Here is a 23,183-nt window from a genome sequence, read left to right on the forward strand (position 1 = left end):
ATAAATCCTCTATGTGTATTTTTTCCTATTGGGCATGTGGGATTGCAGCCTGTTGTATTTGTTCTGAATAAGCATAGAAAGGAAAACTACGGTAGTGATGAAAGATGACTAGGAAACCTTGATTTCTTTTCCTAAATCCTAAAAATCTGATTGCCAGATTTTCTTAATTTTCCACTGCCAGGTTATTCTAATGTGGCCTTGCTTGATGAATGTAGCATTCTGGATCTATAAGATTCTCACATGTATTTGGAAATGAGCAAGTAAGAGATTGTTTACTTGCTACACATTGATAAACACACATTTCCTCCCTTTATCAGGGATATTGCAGAATGTGAAGTATGGGTTTCCAATTGTACTCATTCTTTTCAAACCTCTTCCTGTTTAAAAGTTAAGCTTCACTAATTGGAAGCTGATCAGTCACTGGTATTTTTTTTAATTTTGTCTTTAAAGTCTGTTTATTAGTCATTAAATCTAACCTTTACCTAGTTCAGTTTGGCAAGACTTCAGAAAGAAACAGTATATTTATTCTTAAGAAGATCATGTCATCCTTCTAAATGCAAAGTGAGCATTAATTAACTATAATATTTGCAAATCATTTTGCTTTAATATTCCTTTAAGAATACTACCATTTTAAGTGAAGTATTTATAATGCCTAAAATGGTACATACTTCTCCAGCAGCAAGTAGATTTCTAATTATCACTTAAAATTAATATTGCTACACAACTACTATTGGATCTTTTTTGCAAAAATGAAATCTGTGATTTGCTTTAATAATCTTTATAGCAATCACATTTTAAAATCAATTTTCTTGGATTTACTGTGACACATGAGTGGATTTGCAATATGTGTGTGTGTGTGTGTGTATGTATGTATGTATGTATAAATATATAAAAAATATTTAGGAAACCCTTTATTTCTTGATTAAGAAATAAAGCTTGCATTTTAGGACTGAATCCTGTGTAGATCCACTGAAGATGCTGAATCGTGAGAATTAGTTTTGGAATTAGCTAGTCTTGAAGATAATAATGTCAACAAAGGAACTAAAAACATCATCTTTTTATGAGATGGGAGTAGCTAAGGGAATTCTCAGATTATATATAGGATGTCCTTATTAAACAACAGAATGAATGAAAAATAGTATTTCTTCTTTATTTAGTCCTCAATCACCTTGTAGTAGCAGAACTCAATTACACATGCTTAAATAAATGTTGAAATAAATGAAATTGAAGTATTAATTTAAACATGTTACAGACAAAAGGTTCATACAGAGAAAAAATCCCTCTGAATATTGCTGCTATTTTGATAATACATCAAACATACATTTTGCATAGATATCAAGTTTGATTAGTTTGATGCAGGTAATTTACATTTCCTGTTTTTGTAATCAAAATTATGGTATTTTGTAATCAAACATGGGATGTTGGTACTATTTTTACTTATACATAAAATAAGTCATTATCTCTTCTTTGTAATGTTATTTTAATAAAATCCATAGCATCTCTTTTATTAACATGGAGATGGTAATGTTATTTATGGTAAGCTTTTTTGAAAACTTAAGTTTGGCAATTTTATATCTATATTGCTAGTTATAATGTCTTACTGTTTTTAATATCTACAAAGCTGGAAGGACAGAATTAGTCTTTTAAAACCAGAACTGTACAGCATTAATACCCTGTTCCAAGTGATAGAATTCAATTCACTCATGCATGTTGTTTCTGCTGATCACAACATGGGATTTTAGTGAAACTGATTTGTGAAGATTAGGGTTCTCTGATTAAATTATCTTTTTTAAATGGACCAACTACCAGGACTTATTCTACTTATATATACTATAGTGGCATATTCAGTCCAACAGGTTGCTGCAAAGTTTATATTTTCCTCTCAAATCCAGTTAGAAAATCTTGGTTTGTTCTTTGGGATGTTACAAATGGAGTAAGCTTACTACATTTTCCTCTTTCACATTCTGAGAATTGGATAGTTTTGACAGCTCCTTTTTACAGATCAGTGCAGCACCCCAAAATATTCTAAAGCTGATACAACAGTGCCCTCTGTAGGCTGTGTGTATGCAATTTCTTGTACGTGGAAGATTTAAATATTCTTAGGATGGTGTGTGTGTGAAAACAGGATGTTACATTATTCTTAAGTTATTTAGAAGCATTTTTTTCTTAAATAAATTTTGATTTATCTGTATTCTAGAAAATAATGCTCTAATACTATATTAAAATAAACTGTCCGAATTGCTTTGCATTTGTTGTATGTTTCCTAATGTATCAGAATAAATTATTGATTTTATGAGAATATTTTCTAGCCATTTGAACAATAGTCTTTTTCTACTAATTTTCTTTATATGTTTTAAGTTATAAAGTATGGGTGCATTTAAGTAAAGAGTCAGTGTGGTGTAGTGATTTAGATGGCAGAGATAGGTCTGGGAAGACTCATATTCAATGTTATTCTGTGCCTGGTTTGAGTAGCAGTCATCCCCACAGGAATCTAAAACATATAAGGAACGGTTGCCGGAATTGGGTATGTCTAGTTTAACAAAGAGAAGGACAAGGGGGGACATGATAGCAGTGTTCCAATATCTCAGGGGCTGCTACAAAGAAGAAGGAGTCAAGCTATTTTCCAAAGCACCTGAAGGCAGGACAAGAAGCAACAGGTGGAAACTAACCAAAGAGAGAAGCAACCTAGAACTAAGGAGAAATTTCCTGACAGTTAGAACAATTAACCAGTGGAACAACCTGCCTCCAGAAGCGGTGAATGCGCCAACACTGGAAGTTTTTAAGAAGAGATTGGACAGTCATTTGTCCGAAATGGTATAGGGTTTCCTGCCTGAGCAGGGGGTTGGACTAGATGACTTCCAAGGTCCCTTCCAACTTTATCATTACTATTATTATTACTATTATTATTATTATTATTATTATTATTATCATCTTATTGCATAGAGAAATGGAGAAAGTCCTGAAATAAAGTTGAGATATAGATCCAAGAATAACTTAGTAACTTGTTAACTGTGCAATTTAAAATTCATGCAATGTTTCTGATAGATTGTGCAGGTTTATTGTGTCCTCTTAGACCTTCAAAGTATTCTCCAGAATTGATATATAGGTTATACTCTGCTAGTCGTTGCTGGCTATAGAGGGTGGTGCTCATCTCCATTTCAAGGCCATTGAACCAGCACTGTCCAGAGGCATTTCCACTATTATATATGGCCAGCACGATGTCACGGAATGCTGTTACCTTCTCACCGAAGTGGTACCTGTTTATCTACTCATATTTGAATGCTTTCGAATTGCTAGATAGGCAGGAGCTAGGGCTAGGATGGGAGCTCACCTTGTTACATGGCACTTGGGTCTTGAACCTGTGCTGCCGGCTTTCTGGCCTCCACATGATGCAACCGGCCTACAGGCCGGCAGTTTGACACCGCTGATCTAGTCTTAGCTACAATATGAAAGTTGTTTGCTTTCTCTTCTTTGCCTTGAGTGTGTATGTGTTATTTTCCAACTTCTGAAATGAAGTCCAATTCTGCTTAGCTTTTTATGGTCCGCAACAGCCAGCTAGGTGTTGCCATCTATCTGGACCGCAGTGTAATTATAGAGATTCCAACTGATAAAAACAGTAATTAATAAGCTCTAATTAAAACATCTTATCTTTTGTATTCATTATGAACAGAATTCAGTACAACAATATTGGGTAAAAATGGGGGTTTAAAGTGGCAAATAGTTCTCATAATTGAGAAAATCATTAAGAAGCAGCTTTTCCGCAAACTGGATGATTATTTGGTATTAACCCCTCCCCCAAAATTAATTATAATATTTATGCAGAATGCAGAAATCAACATGAATCAATTGCAATAAATAAAAGGAATATTTCTATAAGAAAACTATGCTAGAAGCAAAATACGTGACAGAGTAATATTCTTTCCGAAGCACATTGCAAGAGTTTCCATGGGAAATACCTTCGTGCACACAACTAAATTCAGATATATGTTTCTGATTAACTGCTATAGAAGTTATACAAATATGCCAAAGAAGAAAAAAGATTTATGAAATCAGGATAAATATCCTGAAATTCACAGCTATTCCCATCTCGGGAGCAAGGACTTTGGTTTTGGAGTAATGTGGGATGAGGACAAAAATTAAAATTTCATTTTAGTAAAAATTTAAGTAAAAGTGAAGTTGATGTGATCAGTGTGCAATCATGTATTTAGTTTCTATTTTCTGTCATATTAAAAATTAGAATTCGGTAACAACTTTGGAGGTCTCTGGGACCATATCCAAGTATTTCAGGATAGGGTGCATGTGGCCCTAAGGCTTCTGAATGCATATCTCTGAATTAAATAATGAGAGACATGTATAATTTAGATTTTAAGAATGCAAAAGATGTAGCTAGTTAGGAAAGTGTCTGCTATTACAATTCTTGTTTCTAAGGAAAAGTGTTTAAATAAATTGTAGCTGAATTTTTGATAAACAATTCAAGTATTGATGACCTCTTTTGCAGAAAAAAATATTTCAAAGCTCTGATAGCTAAGATAATATGCTATCATGGTGATAAAAATAACAAGGTATATCGAAGTGAAGATAATGAATTAAGATTCAGTTTAATTAAAATAATGATAGATATCGACTATATTACAGGAACAATGAATTATAGCTGTTCTGCCGAGTGAGTGGTTGGGTAATTTAGTAAGATTTTTTCAAAGAATGACAGAGCACCTATCGCTGAATGTTATGGGAAGTGCCCTGTTTTTCTTCCATACATTTCTTTCTTTTAATTAAAATGTCAATGATAATTTTATGGCATCTCACCCTCCCTCCTCAAAACCCTCACCAAACAACATTGTTTGATTTTCATCTTAAATTATGAAAGGAAATTCCTATTATTTATAAGTGAAAGAAATATACCATGAAGAAATCCGTTTATTCAGTGTACATTTTACTTTGTAGACTGGTGTGTACTACTTTTCAACAAAATGGCCAGATCCTTATTAAATTATGTTTATGTAGCTTTTAAAATGTCTTAGAATGCTTAATATAAAGAGACGTCTATTTTTATTATTTGTGCTTTAGAACGGTATTTCCCAAAATATATTTTCATGTATGCTGGACTACAATTCCCATCATTTCCCAGTAATAGGGAATATTTCATAGGAAATCCTATCCATTCTGATACTTTTTCCATTCTTGGAATTTTCAAGCAAGCTGCAATATCCAACTGTCCTTGACTATCTTACAGGCTGCCAAATCTGAAAGATACAAATAGATTCTCTTTCCTCTGAGTCATTAAAATTGGAAAATAAAAACGTTGAGAAGCTTCCATCTCAATTGTAGACTTTTTCCACCTTGTACAGTCAGCATGTTTTCCCTTTGTGTTTGCCTGCAGAATGGAATTGTTGACTATTTAATATAAGTAGTTCAATACTTTTTTTTTTGCACAGAATTGGAAATAGAGGGAGATTTTAAAAAATGCAGAGGGGTTTGAACTCCTGGACCTTTCATTTGTTCAGACGCTGGGTGGGACTGGTCAGAACTGTCCTGCTTTGGCCTTTAGAAGGAAATGCTTGTTTGTTCCTCCGTTCTTTGGAACATACATGGCATTTCCAGCTTTGGGCAGGTTGAGAGGTGAACATTTTGTGTGCCAAATTGCTCATTTTCCCAAGCTTAACAGTGATTGAATAATTTCTGCTTTTGACTGGGGTTGTGAATGGAGCCAATTTTCCCATAAGCCACTAAATCCAGAGAAATCATATGAACCTCATATGAACCTCAAAAAACAGGCGGAGTACGTTTTGAAGATTCATTATTCATTCATTCATTCACTTTGAATGGGTTCTAGGACTTAACTAAAGCTATATAAAATGTATAAAGCTATGTTTTGAGAGGTGATCATTTGATTCACATTGCGATGTTTGATGTTGTCTTCAGTATGTTTCATGATCTCAGTTATTATGGTTTGTAACCCAGGGCTTACAGCTCAGAAATAAGCTCAGCATATTCTATAGGCAGACCATAAGTGTTTACTGACACAGATTGAAAATTTGACCCTGACATTTCAGATTTGATTTAGTCATGGAGAGTCCTAAATCTTCTTGCATAGTGTCAAGCCACACTAGGCAGATGTAGACCAGAGAAGAAATCAATTCCACAGGAAGACTAAAACTGGAAATTGGCTGTAATACAGAATCTTGCAAATTGATTGTATTGTGCTTCCTTCTTAATACTTCTAAATATTATCTTGTGTGTGTGTTTTTTAAAAAATGCCTAGGTATTGGTCCTGGCATATCTCTGTAAACCATATTCTCTATGCACATTCATTGTATCACAAATAATGGACATTAATTTGGGACTAAAGAAGCCAAATGCTTAAATCTGGCACTGTACCCCGCTTATTGAGGTATGACCCTCTAATCTTTTATTTAATCTTAAACAGATTATTCTGGTCTATTTGCTTGGATCCCTCTTCTTGTGATGTTTTTCAAGTGTAAGGGTGACAACCCTTTGCCTTGCATTCTTATCATCAGGGATATGTAATTAACTCTGTCTTCACACTTCTTGAAGTTTCTCTTTAATGCAGAAAAAAATTATGTAGAGGCAGAATTGGTTAGTCCTATGTAGCTTGAAACTATGCAGTTTTTTGTTATAGCTTAAAATCTGTAAAGTACTGTTCAGTTTGTAAGACAAACCTTCTTTGAAAACTGTTTAGATTTCCTTTCTTGACAGCTTCCTTAATTTTATATTCTATAGAAAATGGAAATTTAACTGTTTTTAAATAGTAGGAACAAATGAAATGGAAATAAAAGATGGATTGTCTTAGGTAATAAAAAATATTCTTAAATATTTGTATTATCTTCCTAATACATAAATTCCTAAACTATCAGTGATGCAGGTCACAAGTTCTAGTTTGTCTTAATGAAATATTAAATATCCACCCCTCCTTTCTTGGTTACTGTCAACCTTATTTCAACTTGCTTCTAATTTTACTCTCTATTAAATATATTCTGATTCTGAGAGTATCTGGTTTGTCAGTTCTTCATGTTACACTGATGGGGAGTGAGAGAGGAATTATAGAGAAAATGGGCCAGTTGTTATTTATTACCCAATTGCCAGGGTGACTTATTCATTGCCTGCATCATCATTCCCCAAAGTACTGCTTTACAGAATGGTGAATTATGTTTCAGGGAAAGAATCAATAAATGCTTTCAGAGCAACATTTGCCATGAGACTCATCTTCTTTTATACATATACGTGTTGCACTAAAAGGTGGGTGTGGTACAATTAACACTGAGAAAAAGGATAGTATATTAAGTGATTTGCATAAGGCATTTGTTTAGATCTGCAATGCAAACCCTAGGAAAACTGGGTTTTGTCCAAATGTATTTACAGTTGATTAACTACTCTTGAGGGAAAACATGAGGGGAGATGTTTCCTAATTCCGAGCCAAGTGCATTTCCAGTGAATTAACTGCACTGTGAAAAAATGTGGCAAGGAGTTCGTGTATTTAAAAAAAATGTATTATGCCTTAAGACTTTACAGTGAGATGAGTAGTTGGAAGATCCACATGACCCTTGAATTTAATAACTGCCAAACTCTTTCCCTCCATTTTTTTTTCTTTGGAGGGGGAGAGGCAGAAAAAAATCTGCATTGTAGCCTTAAACTACAGTTGATATAAAGAAAAACAAAAATCCCAGCTCTTCCCAAATGTGGGACCTGGAGCTTCCTACTTTAAATCATTACTCAGTCACTTATTTCCCCTAAAAATGTAACTATGGCAAGACACATCCATTCTGTTTTGCTTGTTTGTACCGTGTCAGTCTGGATGCATGCTTTCATAGATGTGAGGCTGTAAAATCACTGCTGCTGCTTAGAAAGGTGAGAGAAAAGATAATACAAACCAGGGATTGCCAACTTCAGAGAAACAGAGAACTGCACTGGTCACAATCATGTGTCTGTTTTTAATAATTTGATTGGAAGCAAGAAGTTACGTAAATATCTCAAACAGAATTTTTGGACAAATACTTGTCATCTCCTGAATTTTGCTCTTTTGATGCCAAAGCAAGGCAGAGTATTAATGTTGAGATTAGCTTTTTGAAAAAGAAAAGTAATTACACTTCTGAAAGTAATCACTATATTGCTGAAGGAGTGTTGTGATGCTTTTAAATGATTTAGTACACGTTCTTGGGATTATAGTCCATGTGTGTGCCTGTGTGCAAATGTGCTTACACAGTGCCTAGCAAAGTTCAAGCATAAGCCAGGCTGCTATCTGACGTTACATTGCTGCATTAATGGAATAAATTTCTTTGTGGTAAGCACTAAACCTTCTACCACTATTTTAAGTGACAAATGAAATGGAAAAAGCCAAGTGAGGAGATGCACAACCCAGTTTGCCTGCATTGTAGCCTTAAACTACAGTTGATATATTTGCCAAACCATGTCTGAGACTGCTCCATGGAAGTATGGAATACAGTGGCACAAGGAGATTTGCTATTTCGTCACCTTGTCTTCCATTTGGGAGATAACAGTGCTCCATGATGCTGGCCACATGACTGTGGAAATGTCTTTGGACAGCACTGGCTTAGTGGCCTTGAAACACTATAGTCGGCAAAAGCTAGTGAAGTAAAAGCCACAGGAACTCCTTCCCTTTCCATTTTGGAGATTTTTGCTTTACTGCAGTGGTATCTTAAACATTGCCTATGACTTTGTAGGTAGGATTCAACCCATTGGACTATGCTGGGATTTTGTAAATAATTCTGTTAGCCATAGTTGCCTGCAGTTCATATCACATTAAGTCATAAAACATAGCTTATTAACCCTAGTAGCTAAGTTTATCCATTGGACTAGGTAAGAATCATACTCATTATATGGCTTAGTGTAATAAACTCAGCTAGATATGGTGACTCCTGATATATATGAAGCAAGTAATTTCTGATAATGTATGATGAGCCATTAAAAAGACAGCCTTGTAGCTAATGCTGATGTATATATAAATTTAGCAAATTAATTGAGAGCCATTAACACATTATCTTCCTCTCCCCTGTTGTGGATTTGTAATAAGTGGGAAGGAGTACAGAAAATAGTCAGGTTTTTTTAAATAGAGACACAGTTTTAGGATTCTGCAAGACAACATTTGCAGAAGCAGCTACTCAGTCTGGATTTTCGTACTTGATAAAGAAGCGTATGTGGAAATTGAATGAAAATGTGCTTCTGAATACTCATTTGCATACGGGGCATGTAGTCCTTATGCAATAAAAACAGAAGGGATGGTCATTGGTTCTAATTTAAAAAATATAAAATTGTACATTTAGTCAAATTTCTTTGTGATTCAGAAAGCATTGTTTCAGTCTGCATTGCAGTTTATTTGGGTACAGTTGTTTATCATGTTTCTGATCTTTTCTCTGAATGCTAATAGTTTGTCTGAGTCTTTTTGCACACCTTCCAAAATATACAATGTTATAAAAGTCACTATGTAAGCACTTAAAATCAGAAACTAACCATAAAGAAAGCATTTCTGTAGAACTGAATGTTTTTTTAAAAATATGACAGAAAGCATAGAATCATTGAAAATAAACATGCATTCAATACGCACATCATAGACATGAGATAACAGTCTGTGTTTGGTTTAAAATAATTATTCATCATTGTCGTCATCTTATCTCATATTTTACAAGATATTTTTGGAATTATGAGGGAGGAAAGAGGAAGAAAGAAGGTGAGCAATGCAGTGGGGGAAAGTCATGGTAAACTAAAGATAGAATTTCAGAAAGCACTGTGGTGTAATAGAAATGGTGACATAGGTTCAATTATGTTATTTTATGGCAGTACAGAATGGTGTGTTATTGATGATATACTATATAATATAGGCCATGGACATTTGGTCCCTGTTCAGTGAATTTTAAGACACCTCACCTAGGAAGGCTTTTGAAAATTGTCAATAAAAGAAACTATTCATGCACAAATTCGATTGTCACACTGAATCACCCTGCTTCCAATGGCTTCGACAGCAACTTCCACGTATTTATAGGGGGTAGCAGTCAGGTGAAGAGATCATGGGAACTAGAGAAAAGCTGAAGGAATTGTTGATGTTGATTACTAGAGGACATGTGGGTGGATTAATAAAGAATAGTGAATGTGGTTTTGCTTTTTGTCTTTCATTAGGAGGTAACAAAATGCATGTTTAACTTTCTCCATTCCATAGGTATGCAGTCCTTATTTCTACCCTTTGAAAATGTTTTTTGTCTGGGCCTTGTCTAAAGTGCAATGGAAGCTTTAAAAAAGATGTTTGCCATATTGCCTCTAGTATATTTTACTACTGATATCATTTTGGGTAAGGTCTGAATCAACAAAATAGTTTTATGGCTTTGTATTAAGTTTTTCCCATTAAAAATTAGTACACAGGCAAAAATGAATATTAAGAATAGCTTCCCCTTTCTAAGATAATAATGTTGTTGCTTTCAATGATCGTTATGCAATGAATTAATCCTGCAACTCACTCTCCTTCATGTCAGCTCATGAAATGCCTATCTGCCATTTGATGTGTTACTGTCAGTATCACACAACAAAGAAACCTGACACACAGTATTCTGATTGAATTCTCTGCGTAATGCTTCATTAAATTTAGTCCGCATTATTCTTTGGAAGATGCGGTCATCAAGCTTGAAATTAAGATTCCCTTCAATATTATCTCCTATCTTTTGCAATATCCTTTTCTTGGTATTTTAAAGATTTGTGGAATAGAAAAAAAACTGCATTTATTATTTAGCTATATGATGAAATCATGTGTGTTATGTTAATGGGTTGTATCTAGTAGAAGCTACACAGCCATCTTTCTGGAATACTTTCAGTTGGATTTCTGCACTGAGCAAGAAGACTGAATTCAGTGGCCTGGGTGGCTCTTTACAAATCTAAATTCTAAATTCACCTGTTAAATTTATATAATAATGATGATGATGATGATGATGATGATGATGATGATGATGATGATGATGATGATGTTGAAAGGGACCTTGGAGGTCATCAAGTCCAACTCCCTGCTCAGGCAGGAAACCCTACCCCATTTCGGAAAGATGATTGTCCAGCCTCTTCTTAAAAACTTCCAGTGTTGGAGCATTCACCGCTTCTGGAGGCAGGTTGTTCCATTGGTTAATTGTTCTAACTGTCAGGAAGTTTCTCCTTAGTTCTAGGTTGCTTCTCTCCTTGATTAGTTTCCATCTGTTGCTTCTTATCCTGCCCTCAGGCGCTTTGGAAAATAGCTTGACTCACTCTTCTTTGTGACAGCCCCTGAGATATTGGAACACTGCTATCATGTCCCCCCTCGTCCTTCCCTTCGTTAAACTAGACATACCCAATTCCAGCAACCGTTCCTCATATGCTTTAGCCTCCAGTCCCCTAATCATCTTTGTTGCTCTTCTCTGTACTCTTTCTAGAGTCTCAGCATCTTTTTTACATCATGGTAACCAAAACTGCATGCAGTATTCCAAGTGTGGCTTTACCAAGGCATTGTAAAGTGGTATTAATACTTCACGTGATCTTGATTCTATCCTTCTGTTAATGCAGCCCAGCATTGAGTTGGCTTTTTTGGCAGCTGCAGCACACTGCTGGCTCATATTTAAGTGATTGTCCACTAGGACTCTGAGATCCCTCTCACAGTTACTACTATTGAGCAAGGTACCCCCTATACTATACCTGTACATTTGGTTTTTCTTGCATAAGTGTAGAACCTTACTTTTTTCACCATTGAATTTCATTTTGTTAGATAGCGCCCAGTATTCAAGTCTGTCCAGGTCCTCCTGTATCTTAAGCCTGTCTTCTGGAGTGTTGGCTATTCCTGCCAGCTTGTTGTCATCCGCAAATTTGATGAGTTCCCCATCTATCCCGTCGTCCAAATAGTTGATGAAGATGTTAAAGAGCACTGGGCCTAGAACAGAGCTCTGGGGCACCCCACTACACACTTCCCTCCATGTAGATGCAGTTCCATTGAGGACCACACGCTGAGTACGGCCGGTCAGCCAGCTACGAATCCATCTGGTGGTGATGCTGTCTAACCCACTTTTTTCTATCTTATCGAGTAGTAGGTTGTGATCTACTTTATCAAATGCCTTACTGAAGTCCAAGTAAATTATATCACAGCATTCCTCTGATCCACTAATTTTGTCACTTGATCAAAGAATGTAATAAGGTTTGTCTGGCATGATCTGTTTTTGACAAACCCATGTTGGCTTTTAGTAGTGATTATCCTACTTGTAACAGCTAAAAGCAGTAGCATGGCCCTTGAGCAAAATGAATCCCTTCTTAACTCGTTACAGGCAGCCCTCAACATATGATGGTTCATCTTATGATGGTCCTGGAAAAAAGTGATTTACTATCAGTCTTTACATTTATGACCATTACATTACAGTCACAGAATTGCAATTTGGGTGCATAGCAACTGCCTTACATTTAGTATTGGTTGCAGTATCCGGCGGTTGTGTGATCATGTTTTGGCACCTTTCCAACTGGTTTCTGAGATCAGTTGGAGAAGCTGGATTCACTTAACAATTGTGTGATTTGCTTAACCATGGTATAAACGGTCTTAAAATCAGATTTGTTCATGTGTAACGATTGCATTGTAAGGCAACCAAAATTCTAGGCCCAATTGCAGTTGTAAGTAGATAACTACCTAATTTAAAACTGATGCTTCTTTTTCCCACCTTTCCTATGGCTTAATGGACACCTTGTTTTGTATTTGGCTCTTGCACGGGAATTTCTAGGTCCCAGCAGCACCACCACCACAAACACACACGCACACAAGAATGACAAAGAAAACAGGAAAGATCCACAATTTTAATTCTGCTTTGGATCAAGTCCTAATGCTATATTTATATTATTCATCATTATTAACAATAGAATAGAAAATGTTTTTAATAACATTAACCTAGGACAGTGGTGGCGAACCTATGGCACACGTGACAGAGGTGGTACTCAGAGCCCTCTCTGTGGCCACACCTGCTGTCCCCCAGCCACACCTCCACCCACGCCCCCCTCCTCACCAGCAGCCCCCCCAAGAAGAGTTGCCCCAGGCGCGGTCCATGCGGAGCAGCGCAGCCAAGGACATGGCAGCCAGGCAGGGGGGACAAGTCTCCGCCTTCACTCCCCGTTGGTAATGGGGGCGTGGGCGGAGGGCATGGCCACCATGGCGCTGTGGCGGGCTGTGGAGGCAGTGGGTGGCCCTGTGGGCAGGCAGGGGCAGGGGGTGAGGGCAGGGCAGGCAGAGCAGGGGCGGTTTTTGGCCTGCCTGGCTGAGGAATTCTGGTAGTTGAAGTCCACAAGTCATAAAAGGGCCAAGTTTGAAGACCTCTGATCTATGGTATCTTGAAAAAGATGAAAATATACCAATATAAACATTTTATAAACTCCTTAAGTACTGCTATTTGTTTGTAAGCGGCCTTAAACCCAAATTTTGAAGTCTAAGCAGCACCAGGTAAGATGTTCAAGTCACTTTTTTCTCCAATAGAATATATTAAAGTCTATGTCACTATTTGTGAATAAGCTGTTTCACAGTTGTGGCCAATAGCTCATTTTTACAAAAAAAAAAATCCCTTGTATTTTTGTAAAATCTCCCTATGCGTTTATTTTGTTATGGTAAATAAATGACAAGTCATTGTTAAACTGTAATTTCTTTTGATTTGATCAGTTAATTTCATTTCTTTATTTCATTTTCTCTTCAGAGATTTTTACTCAAATACCATTAAAATTGCAATTTGCAAAATCCTTTGTTAATGATCATTTGAGTGACTCATTAGTAATTGGTTCCTTTCAGCTGAAAGTAATTGCTTTATAATCCTTAATGATATGAAAACTGAAATACTTGTTTTGTAATATTCTTGTATTATGGAAAATAGAGCTTGGCATCCAAAGTGTCCCATATACAACCAAGCATTTTTTTAGTATCACCAGAATGCTTCCTCCAATGGAGGAATGATTAAAGCTCTTCATGTTGGAAATAATGGGAACAGGAAAGACCTGAAATTCATAAAAGTGTACATACTTTGATATTTCAGTAGTGTCTACTTAATTTTGAAATATGGAATGTTCCAGTTCCTAAATGGGTATTTTTGTACTATTGATCTGTTTCTGAAAATTTGATAAAGTAATAATTTTTAATAATTTCCTTGATGATGTCATGTTATTTTCTTTAAAGGATCAGATTTAAATATATAGACGACCATGTTCTCAACATGGCCATTAAAACTCTGGTTCATAACTGCACTCTGAATGCAAAAACTTTTACTAGTGTGGGACATTTAATGGATCCCCTTAATGAACTCTATATATTTAAAAGGCCTATTTTCTGCCTGAAGCTTAAAAAAAAATAGTAAAAAAGGCTATAGACTAAAATCTTTTGCTTTTGTTTAGTCTGGGGTAGAATTATTGATGTATTTTCATGCTCCATGAATGATTTTAGGACTATTTTTTTCCCTTATATTGTATTTATCATTTACTCTTATAGCTGTGGCTCAGTTACTTAAGCACTGACTGAACTTGTGTATGCCAGGGGTGTCAAACTGCCAGCCCGTGGGCCGGTTTCATCATACCGGAGCCGCGCCCACCCCATTGCCGGCAATGGCAAAAAAGCTCCGATATGTTGCGCAACGTCACGTGACGTCGTGAGTTTGACATGTCTGGTGTATGCCCTATGTAAAACTTACTGTATAATCACATTTTTAGGTTTATACATCTAATTTAAGTTCTCACTAACATCAGGATCCAAAATACCATGGGGAAAATATTCTTTTGTAACTCCTCCTTCTTGTACATATGAGAATTATGTTATTTCAGATTGAAGAATGCTATGGAAATTACAGAAGGAAATTGCAGAATCTTTGCTATCAGTAGAGAAGATTTTTGTTATGTCAGATTCTACCCATAAGGTGATTAATGGCAAATGGTTATTTGGATCTATCCTTAGTATCTGATTTACAGTGGTTTAACAAAAAGGAACTATCATGAAGCGATTCCTGTCATCGTTTCATTAATTTGCTGAAATGACAAATAGGTGAAGGTGTTTTGTGTGCAATTTTGACTTCTATTTATTTCAGACAAACATTTGGGAAATAAAAAACAAATGCAAACTAAAGTTTGATGTTTATTTTGGCAGTTACCCCAGTTTCTTTGCATCGCTACAACTTCAGATTCTTTTGAAGGACTTTGCTGCCAGGAGCAGGAAAAGATTAGATATATGGCAAATAAATAGATATCATACCCACTTTTTATAATAGCCTTCCCAGGTTAGCAACCATCAGATCCTATTAGCCCTCTGTATAAGTTTACAGGGAAGCTGTTTTATACCTCTAAAAGCTAATCATTTACTCCACAGCAGCAAAATCAGCAAAGAGTCTTTTGGTGCCTTAATTGGCTGGGTTCCCAGTTAATACCATGCCAAATTCATGCAAATTACATTATGGTTTAGTGCCATTTTTGAACCCAGCAATGACCTACTTGCACATTTTAAAGACCTGAGGCATTGAGAAGGCCATGGGGACATAGGCTGCCTTTGAGACATTGTGATTAAGCTTTTGGCCTTGGACTGTCACTTACTGTTTCTACCCAATTCCCTGCTTCCCCAAATATAAGATAGCATTTGATTGGAGTTGTGAAAAGCACCCCTTTTTCCTACAGGGTGGCAGACATCCTGTAACATCTTTCAGGGCTAATATAATGTTACTGGCTGAGAAAAATGATGGAGATAGTAACCTGATTAAATAGCATTCATTTCTACCAAGGTTGATTATGAAATTGTAAAAGTAAATATCTGAATCAGTTAGCTTTATTTATTATTTGGCACTATGATACTTTCCAAATTGAAAACTTGTATCAAATGTGAATTCATATTATTATTTCATATTATGCATATCATTCTTTCATATTATTTGTCTGTTTATCTCATATTATCTCATCTTGTTAGTCTTAAAGAAGCATGCATGTTTGCAAGTATAATTATAAGCTTTTCCTAATGCATGTTCAAATTAATAGTATATTGGCATAGTAACCCTTTTTTCTAATTGCTTTTTTAAAAGTGATAATTTGATTTTTGTATGTAATGGTTTTCCAAAGGTAGATATTATTAAGGTGATGAGCAGCCCTATTTGGCTTTATGCTTATCAGTAACCTTTACTCATAATGTGATATTGTCTGAATATCTTATTTGGTTCAGCTTTCCTTAGCTCTGATGAAGCCTTAGGCTGCTGTTTCTTTGAGTTACTGATAATTTTTTTATCTGATTAACTGACACATTTAGTTGAAATCAACACAGCCCTTAGGCTGGCTATGGATTTAATTTAAAAAGTATCAAAGGTTTGCACTGTGTGCTTTTTAATCATCATGTTTATCAGGCAAAGAAAAAAAAACCAAAAGCACTATAGGGAGAGGGGTTATCTTAAGGAGCAGTAGCTTGGGAAATTGACAAAAACTACAAGGTAATTTACTGCTAACTTTCACTTTCATTAATATAACATTTCCCACTAATAATTACAGTGCATGTAATATACTAATTAAATGGAAAGCATTGTCACTAATTTTCTTCTTGCTGAACTCAAAGAACGGTGTAACAAGAGGATTAAAAACCACATGTAGTTATACTGTTTTTAATTCACAAGTCAATTGGGTATCACATAGTATTTTGATAATACATTCTTTTAGTTTTTTTAAAAAAATAAAAGTAATCCTTAAAGTGTATATATAGAGTTTTTATCTCTCCTGCTTCCTTTTTAATATGCTTTAAGTAAAACATTGATCAATAGGGCATTTCAATTTTATTTAAATGAACAACATTCATGTATGTATGTATATAGTTTTGAACAAATATTAACTTTAGAATACATTTCTGTGGTGCAACAATCATATTTTGGCAAAAAGCCAATGTTAAAATAATGTTTTGAGTAGTCTTTGTTCAAGAGTGTAGTTGTTTGTTTTCCATTGGAAGTAAGCACATCATTACAGGTGATTGAGGTAAAGAGATGCACAAAGCGATAAAGCTGCCCTTATTTTATTCTCTATGTGCAATGAATTTAACTATAACTTTAGTGGTGGCAATTCTTTTGCCACAAATTAATGCCTTCCTGACAGCATTAATTGGGTGGTGGAATTAGTTCTATTCTGGCCTATTTCTCAATAACATTCTTAATTACAAGTAACCCTCAATGGAGCCTGCCCAAAATGGTCATAAGTCATGATGCTTGTAAAATGGGTCATTCATATGACAGATCCAATTTAATACCTATTTTTGGCAGTCATTTAGCAAACCAATTGCTCACTATGGGATGGTTTTGATAAAAAAAACTGAAAATGTTGATTTTTGGCAAAAATATAAAATGCAGTCATGTGACCATGGGATACTATAAAATGCAAGCCATTGGAACTGAGTTGTAAGTATCCCAGCAGAAATCTGTTGTAACTTTGAAAGTTTGCTAAGCCAACAGTCATGAGTCCAGGGCTAACTGTATAGTTGAAATCAATTAGGTTGCCTCTTAATGAAAGTTTGAACCTAATTTCAAATCCCTGCTTAAAAACAAGAAGGTGGTCTGTTGTTATCTATTGTCCTGCCATAAAATAGAAAGCTTCTACAGCCATCTTCAAAGAGTCACATTAATATGTGCAGGGGAAAAAAACCTTTCATATATGAAGGATCTGAAGGATATACAGATATGTCTGCTTCATACATCTGTGCTTGGAAGAATGTTGACATCTTGTAAGCAAAGATAGGGAGGAGAAGCTTATCAGGGATGGAAAATAAAATACAAACTCTAGTAACTCTCAGTGACTTCATGGACATTTCTGTAATGATTTCTTGTCAACAAAAGGAAGTATTTTACTCTTGCTGCCTTCTTTTTTTTAAAAAAACTTTTTGGTGTAGTATTCCTTGTTGAGCTCCCATTCAAGTCTAACTAACCAAATCTGTCAAATTAGTTTTTTGACATCAGAAAAGACCAGTGAAGGGCCATATATTTTTGCAGTATATTTTTCAAGCTGGTGCAAAATGAAGCAGACAGACTGACAGTTGGGGAAACCCATTATAAATAGTTACCCCTGTCCTGAAATTGCTGCACTGGCCTATCACTGTAGGCCCAATTTGATATGCTGGTTAATACCTATACAGTTATATGTGGTGTGGCTCTGAGGTATTGTATGTATCTGGTTTTTCTTTCACGGACTCATCATAAATCGAAGATTAATTTGTTCATCTAGATTCCACAGAATTCTTTGTGGTTGATCTAGCATTGATATCTTTCACTTTTCATTTTTCACAGTAACTCCTAAACAAATGTGAGTTTAAGTGATAGTTGCAACTTTTAACATTTGATATCTCATACAAGTGTTCTAATCAAGTAAAACCATAGACAACATTAAATAAAGCACAATATAGCAGGTAAAACATTTGTTCCGTCTGTCCTTAATTATTAAATGATACCTTTTCTGTACTCTACAGAAACTAGAGCCTTCTCATTCTAGTTATGTGACTGTTTGCATATTGAAGCTCACCCACAATAGTTCTTCAGCCTTTAAGGACAGCTTTGAAGGAAATATAAGGACTTGTAATGGAAAGAGGGGACAAGCAAAACCATCTCTTTGGATTGTGATATACACTATCCACACCTGCAGAAAATCTCTTCCTGAAAAACTAGAGCTTTATGACAGAAAATAATGCACAGGATATGTGACTGTAGGGGCATCCATAGGGGGACAAAGAGAGATGACATCAATAAATTATTAAAATTATGCAATTATGTATAACGTCATTGTAGCTCCTGCGTACTGCCCAGTGTAATTGAGGCGGTATAAAAATAATGTTAAGCAAAACAAAATAAAAAATGAAGAACACTGGATGCTTTGAGATGAAGCAAAATTCAAGAAATACCACAGATTGTATCAGATATTTTTCAAAATTCAGTTTTAAAGAAGATTGTTTTTTCTGGTGTTTAAGAATTAATATGATCTGTGATGTTCAAGGGGTATTATATTTAGTATACATGCCGTATATTTCACCTTTGAATAAAACAAAGTATGATTTTATTTCTTGTTTATTTCAACAATAGTTAAGGAAAGATGCTTTGAAACATTCCTATTAGTGAATTCTCCATCAAAATATACTGTTGCCTGCGCTACACAAATACTATGAGAATTTGGTGGCTCATTATGTTGCATTTGTCAAAGCCTATTTGATTGTGCTGCCGTTCTTAATCTCCATTTCTGCCTCTTCAAAAGCCAAGTCTCCCTATAGCAAAATGGGTTTTTTGTTTTGTTTTTTTGCTTTCTTGTGGGTCCTTCCTACATTCCTTCTTGCTTTTTCTTTCCCCTCTAGGTACAGGCTTCCTGATACCTGAATCTTCCAGTGACTTGGGAATTCTCCTGCACTTTAAGCATTTTCTTTCTTACCAAGGCTAGAAGGCAAGGGCACTTGTTAAGTTCTAGGTACCTGAAGCAGTCCCTTTTCATTTTGTACACACCACAGACTTTCTCTGAAATCAATATAGCTGGAAGCTTTTTGTTCTTGGTTAATGAGAATTTCATTTGTCATTAATGTACATTTGAAGAGACAGAATTCACCCTTGTCCTTACTTTTTATCCTGTCTTAGGAAAGGGAGATACAGAGAAAGTTCAGAATTTGAAAATGTATTCCTTCGTGGCAAGTATAAACACAGTAACATCAGATTAAAATAAGTTAAGCAGTAATACAGGTGGTTCTCAAATTCACTTAATAACAGTGTTAACTAATTTAACAACTGCAGTGATTCAATTAACAACAGTGGCAAGAAAGGTCGTAAAATGGGGCAAAATTCACTTAATAAATTCACTTAGCAACAGAAAAATTTTTCTGTTTGCAAGTGAATTTATTAAATGAATTTTGCAGTTGTTAAAGTAGTAACACTGTTATTAAGTGAATCAGGCTTCTCCATTGATTTTGGTTGTCAGATGGCCGCAAAAGGGGATCACGTGACCCCAGGACGCAGCAACCATCATAAATATGAGTCCGTTGCCAATTTTGATCGTGTGACCATGGCAATGCTGCAAAGGTCATAACTGTGAAAAACTGTTATAAGTCATTTTTCAGTGCCGTTATAACTTTGAATGGTCACTAAACAAGCTTTGTAAGTTGAGGACTATCTGTTCTTTATTTGATCACATTGTAAAGTGAATACTTCCTTTCTTCCATTGTGGATAAAAATGTGTTTCTTGCTAATGTTGGGGGGCACTTTTTTTCTTCCAAGTGCTGCAGATTGCAGTGCCTTAACCCATCCTTCAATTTTTTTAATACAACATCAAATAGCATAAAATAAAAATCTTTTATGACACTGTTAAGTTATAATTTCTTTGAATTTTTTTTTTAAAAACAGAATGAATAGCTTATCTTAGGGTGAGGTGGTCATAGATTTATATACACTGGAGGCCATAACATTATAGGGCATGTCATATAATACATAGAGCATCTTTTAAGTGTGAGAAAAAATAGCATTGATAAGATGTGAACCACGTGGAAGTGTGTGTCATAATGAACCAAGTCCCCCTTCAAACTGTTCCTCGAATAGCTAAGATAGAATGACCTCCCAAAGGCTTTGCATAACTGCTTCAAGAATTACCTCACAGCAAAAAATGTACTGAAAACATTTCAGCCTCAGGAGCACATCCCTGATATTTATATTCTCAGAGACGTTCTTCCTTTAACTTTGCTTTTAATTAGAAAATTGTTTGACTGTAGCAAGTGGTTCCATTTCTCTAAGGAAGTCACTCATAATTATGCGTCTTCCCTTGTGCTGGCCTTGCATCACATCTCCTAATATTTCAGGTGTTTCATAGCTGACAGAGGACAATATGAGATGCATTTTCACAGTTCCAAGATAGCTGCACTTGTTTGTTGGTTTTTTCACAATATTCCTTATCTGTCTCAAGTTTGAGTCTGCAGGAATGGTCCTGTGAGAGAGGGCAAAGCCCACAGCTACATAATGGGCAGAGAAGGAAACTCAGAAAGGATTCTCCCTACTTATCAGATTGTAAAAGGGATGGTGGGAGATTTGAAGGTTACAAGTTACTAAATGAAAAGTATGCACATCTCCACTCTAATGAGGTTTTATATAGCTGAAATATAATAATGGAAAATCCTGCTAAATCAGTTAATATACTTAGGTAGCCCTATATTTTGCTCTTAAAGTGTTATAATAGATATTTATGGGAAGCTTATAAGTAAGATAGAGCAGTTCCCCAGGTACCAATATGATTAATAGCCATCAGTAGCTAATCTCTCTGAATGTCTATAATTCACTTTTAAATCTGCTGATAATTATCACTATTTTTGTGGTTGCAAGTTCCATAGCTTGACTATATACAGAGTGAATTACATCTGGGTCCTTCCCAAATTCCCTGTTGTTCTGTTTTGTTAATGACTGCTTATACAGGTTGTTCAATACTATGAATACTGTTATTCATCTTTGTATAGTTTCCATATCTTGCTGGTGTTATTTTCTAATCTTTGAGTAACAATGTTGCTTTCTGATTGAATGGAAAATTAACCTCATGCTTTGATGATATTTGTCTGGTGCTAATAACAGAAGGATTAATTGTACATTTTTTTAACATTTCTTTTCAATTAAAGCTGTAAATCTAATACATCAGTTTTGCAAAGTTTGGTGAACTGATATGAGTTCACATTTCACAGCAATCATGGGAAGGAAGAGATCTTTCCAAACCATGGCAATAGCATTTGTTCCTATAGCTCAAAAAAGTAAGTAGTGTCTTTTAGAAATAAGCAGTGGAAGATATTCTGCATCCATTTCAGGCTCACTTCTCATTATAGGCAAATCAAAAAGCCACATGATGTACCACTTGTTGACAGCAGTTCCAGCAATCCCAGTTACTTTCATTAAGTGAGGTCCATGCAGGTAGTTAAGTAGGGCCTCACATAACTACAGCTTCCGAATTCTTGCTGGCTTTCCCATTTACTTTGCTTGTTGGAAGTTGGCAGGGAAGATTGCAAATTGCAATTGTGTCCCTGTGGGATGCTGCAATGGGTCTAAGTAAAAGGACAAGTCATAATTACCACTTGTTCAGCATTGTTGTAAATTCAAACAGATGCTCAATGTATTGTTGAATGAGGACCAGCTCTACTTATGCTTGAGGTTTCTTACAAGAATAAAATAAAGTTACTAATCAAGTCACAAACTACAATTATACAGCTTTGCAACAGCTTTATAAGCGAAAAAATACCAATTCAAGTATTTTACACATTAGATTATATACAACAAATATTTGAAAATCTTAAATTTAGAATAATCTATTGAAAGATTTTTTAAAAATACCTCAATAGTATGTTGCTTATATAAAATAGAATTTGCAATGGATATACTATAATTCTCAAATTATTCCCAAAGTATGTAACATAATAAAACTGCTACTTACTATATAAAATATTATCCAGATCCAAAGAAGTTTATACACACACACATCTAAGTACACTATAAACCACCTGAATGAAGTTAAAGGCATCTCTTGTTAATGACTACTGATTTATGTACTGTAGAATGTTTTGTTACTGCTTTGCAGATTTATTTTAAATTTGTTTTTATATATACATATTTTGCAGGATAAAGAAGGGGTGGAAGCTGTTTCAGTAGGGGCCATTCTTTCAGATTATCAACGAGTCCGTGTGGAAAATGTGTAAGTAAAATAAGATGTTGCTTACAGTGTAAAGGCAACATGCCATACAGAGCTATTGATTTCAGTGGTGTGGACTAGATCAGAAACATTGCTTTTATGTCAAATAAGATGGCATAGTAATAACATTTCATTAAATATTTCATTAAGTGTCTGCATGGTGCTAAACATATAATTATCAAATCAAAAAGACTGAACTCTTAAAAATGGGAATCCTATCAAGATAGGGAAGATAAGCTATATGTTTCCTATTTTATATGGGCTTTTGTCTTCTAACAATATAGATTTCATGAAGCCCATCCTTTCCTGTTAAACCTTGCAGTAATTTATCTAAACATGTAAGAGTTGAAAGAAAACATTTGCTTCTATAACTTTAATAGGGGTATTTTGATAAAAGAAATATGAAAATAATCCTTTTGTAATCTATTGTCACCTGTATTTACTTCACATAATCATATGCATTTGCTACATGCTTTGCAACTGCCATTTGGATGGCTTGTAAATTGTGAAGC

At 35.2% G+C, this 23,183-nt stretch overlaps 1 protein-coding gene across 1 annotated transcript in view; it reads left to right on the plus strand.

The window, feature by feature from the left end:
* The window catches only part of DPH6 (diphthamine biosynthesis 6), a 222,252-nt gene that overhangs the window by 14,593 nt on the left and 184,476 nt on the right, over positions 1–23,183 (plus strand). The window contains exon 4 of the mRNA XM_015813576.1: positions 22,601–22,674. Within this exon, the coding sequence (XP_015669062.1) occupies positions 22,601–22,674 (74 nt within the window). The remainder of the gene's footprint in view (positions 1–22,600; positions 22,675–23,183) is intronic.

This window comes from Protobothrops mucrosquamatus, unplaced genomic scaffold (assembly GCF_001527695.2).
Source record: "Protobothrops mucrosquamatus isolate PMUCROS unplaced genomic scaffold, P.Mucros_1.0 scaffold170, whole genome shotgun sequence".
In the NCBI taxonomy this organism is placed as follows: Eukaryota; Metazoa; Chordata; class Lepidosauria; order Squamata; family Viperidae; genus Protobothrops; species Protobothrops mucrosquamatus.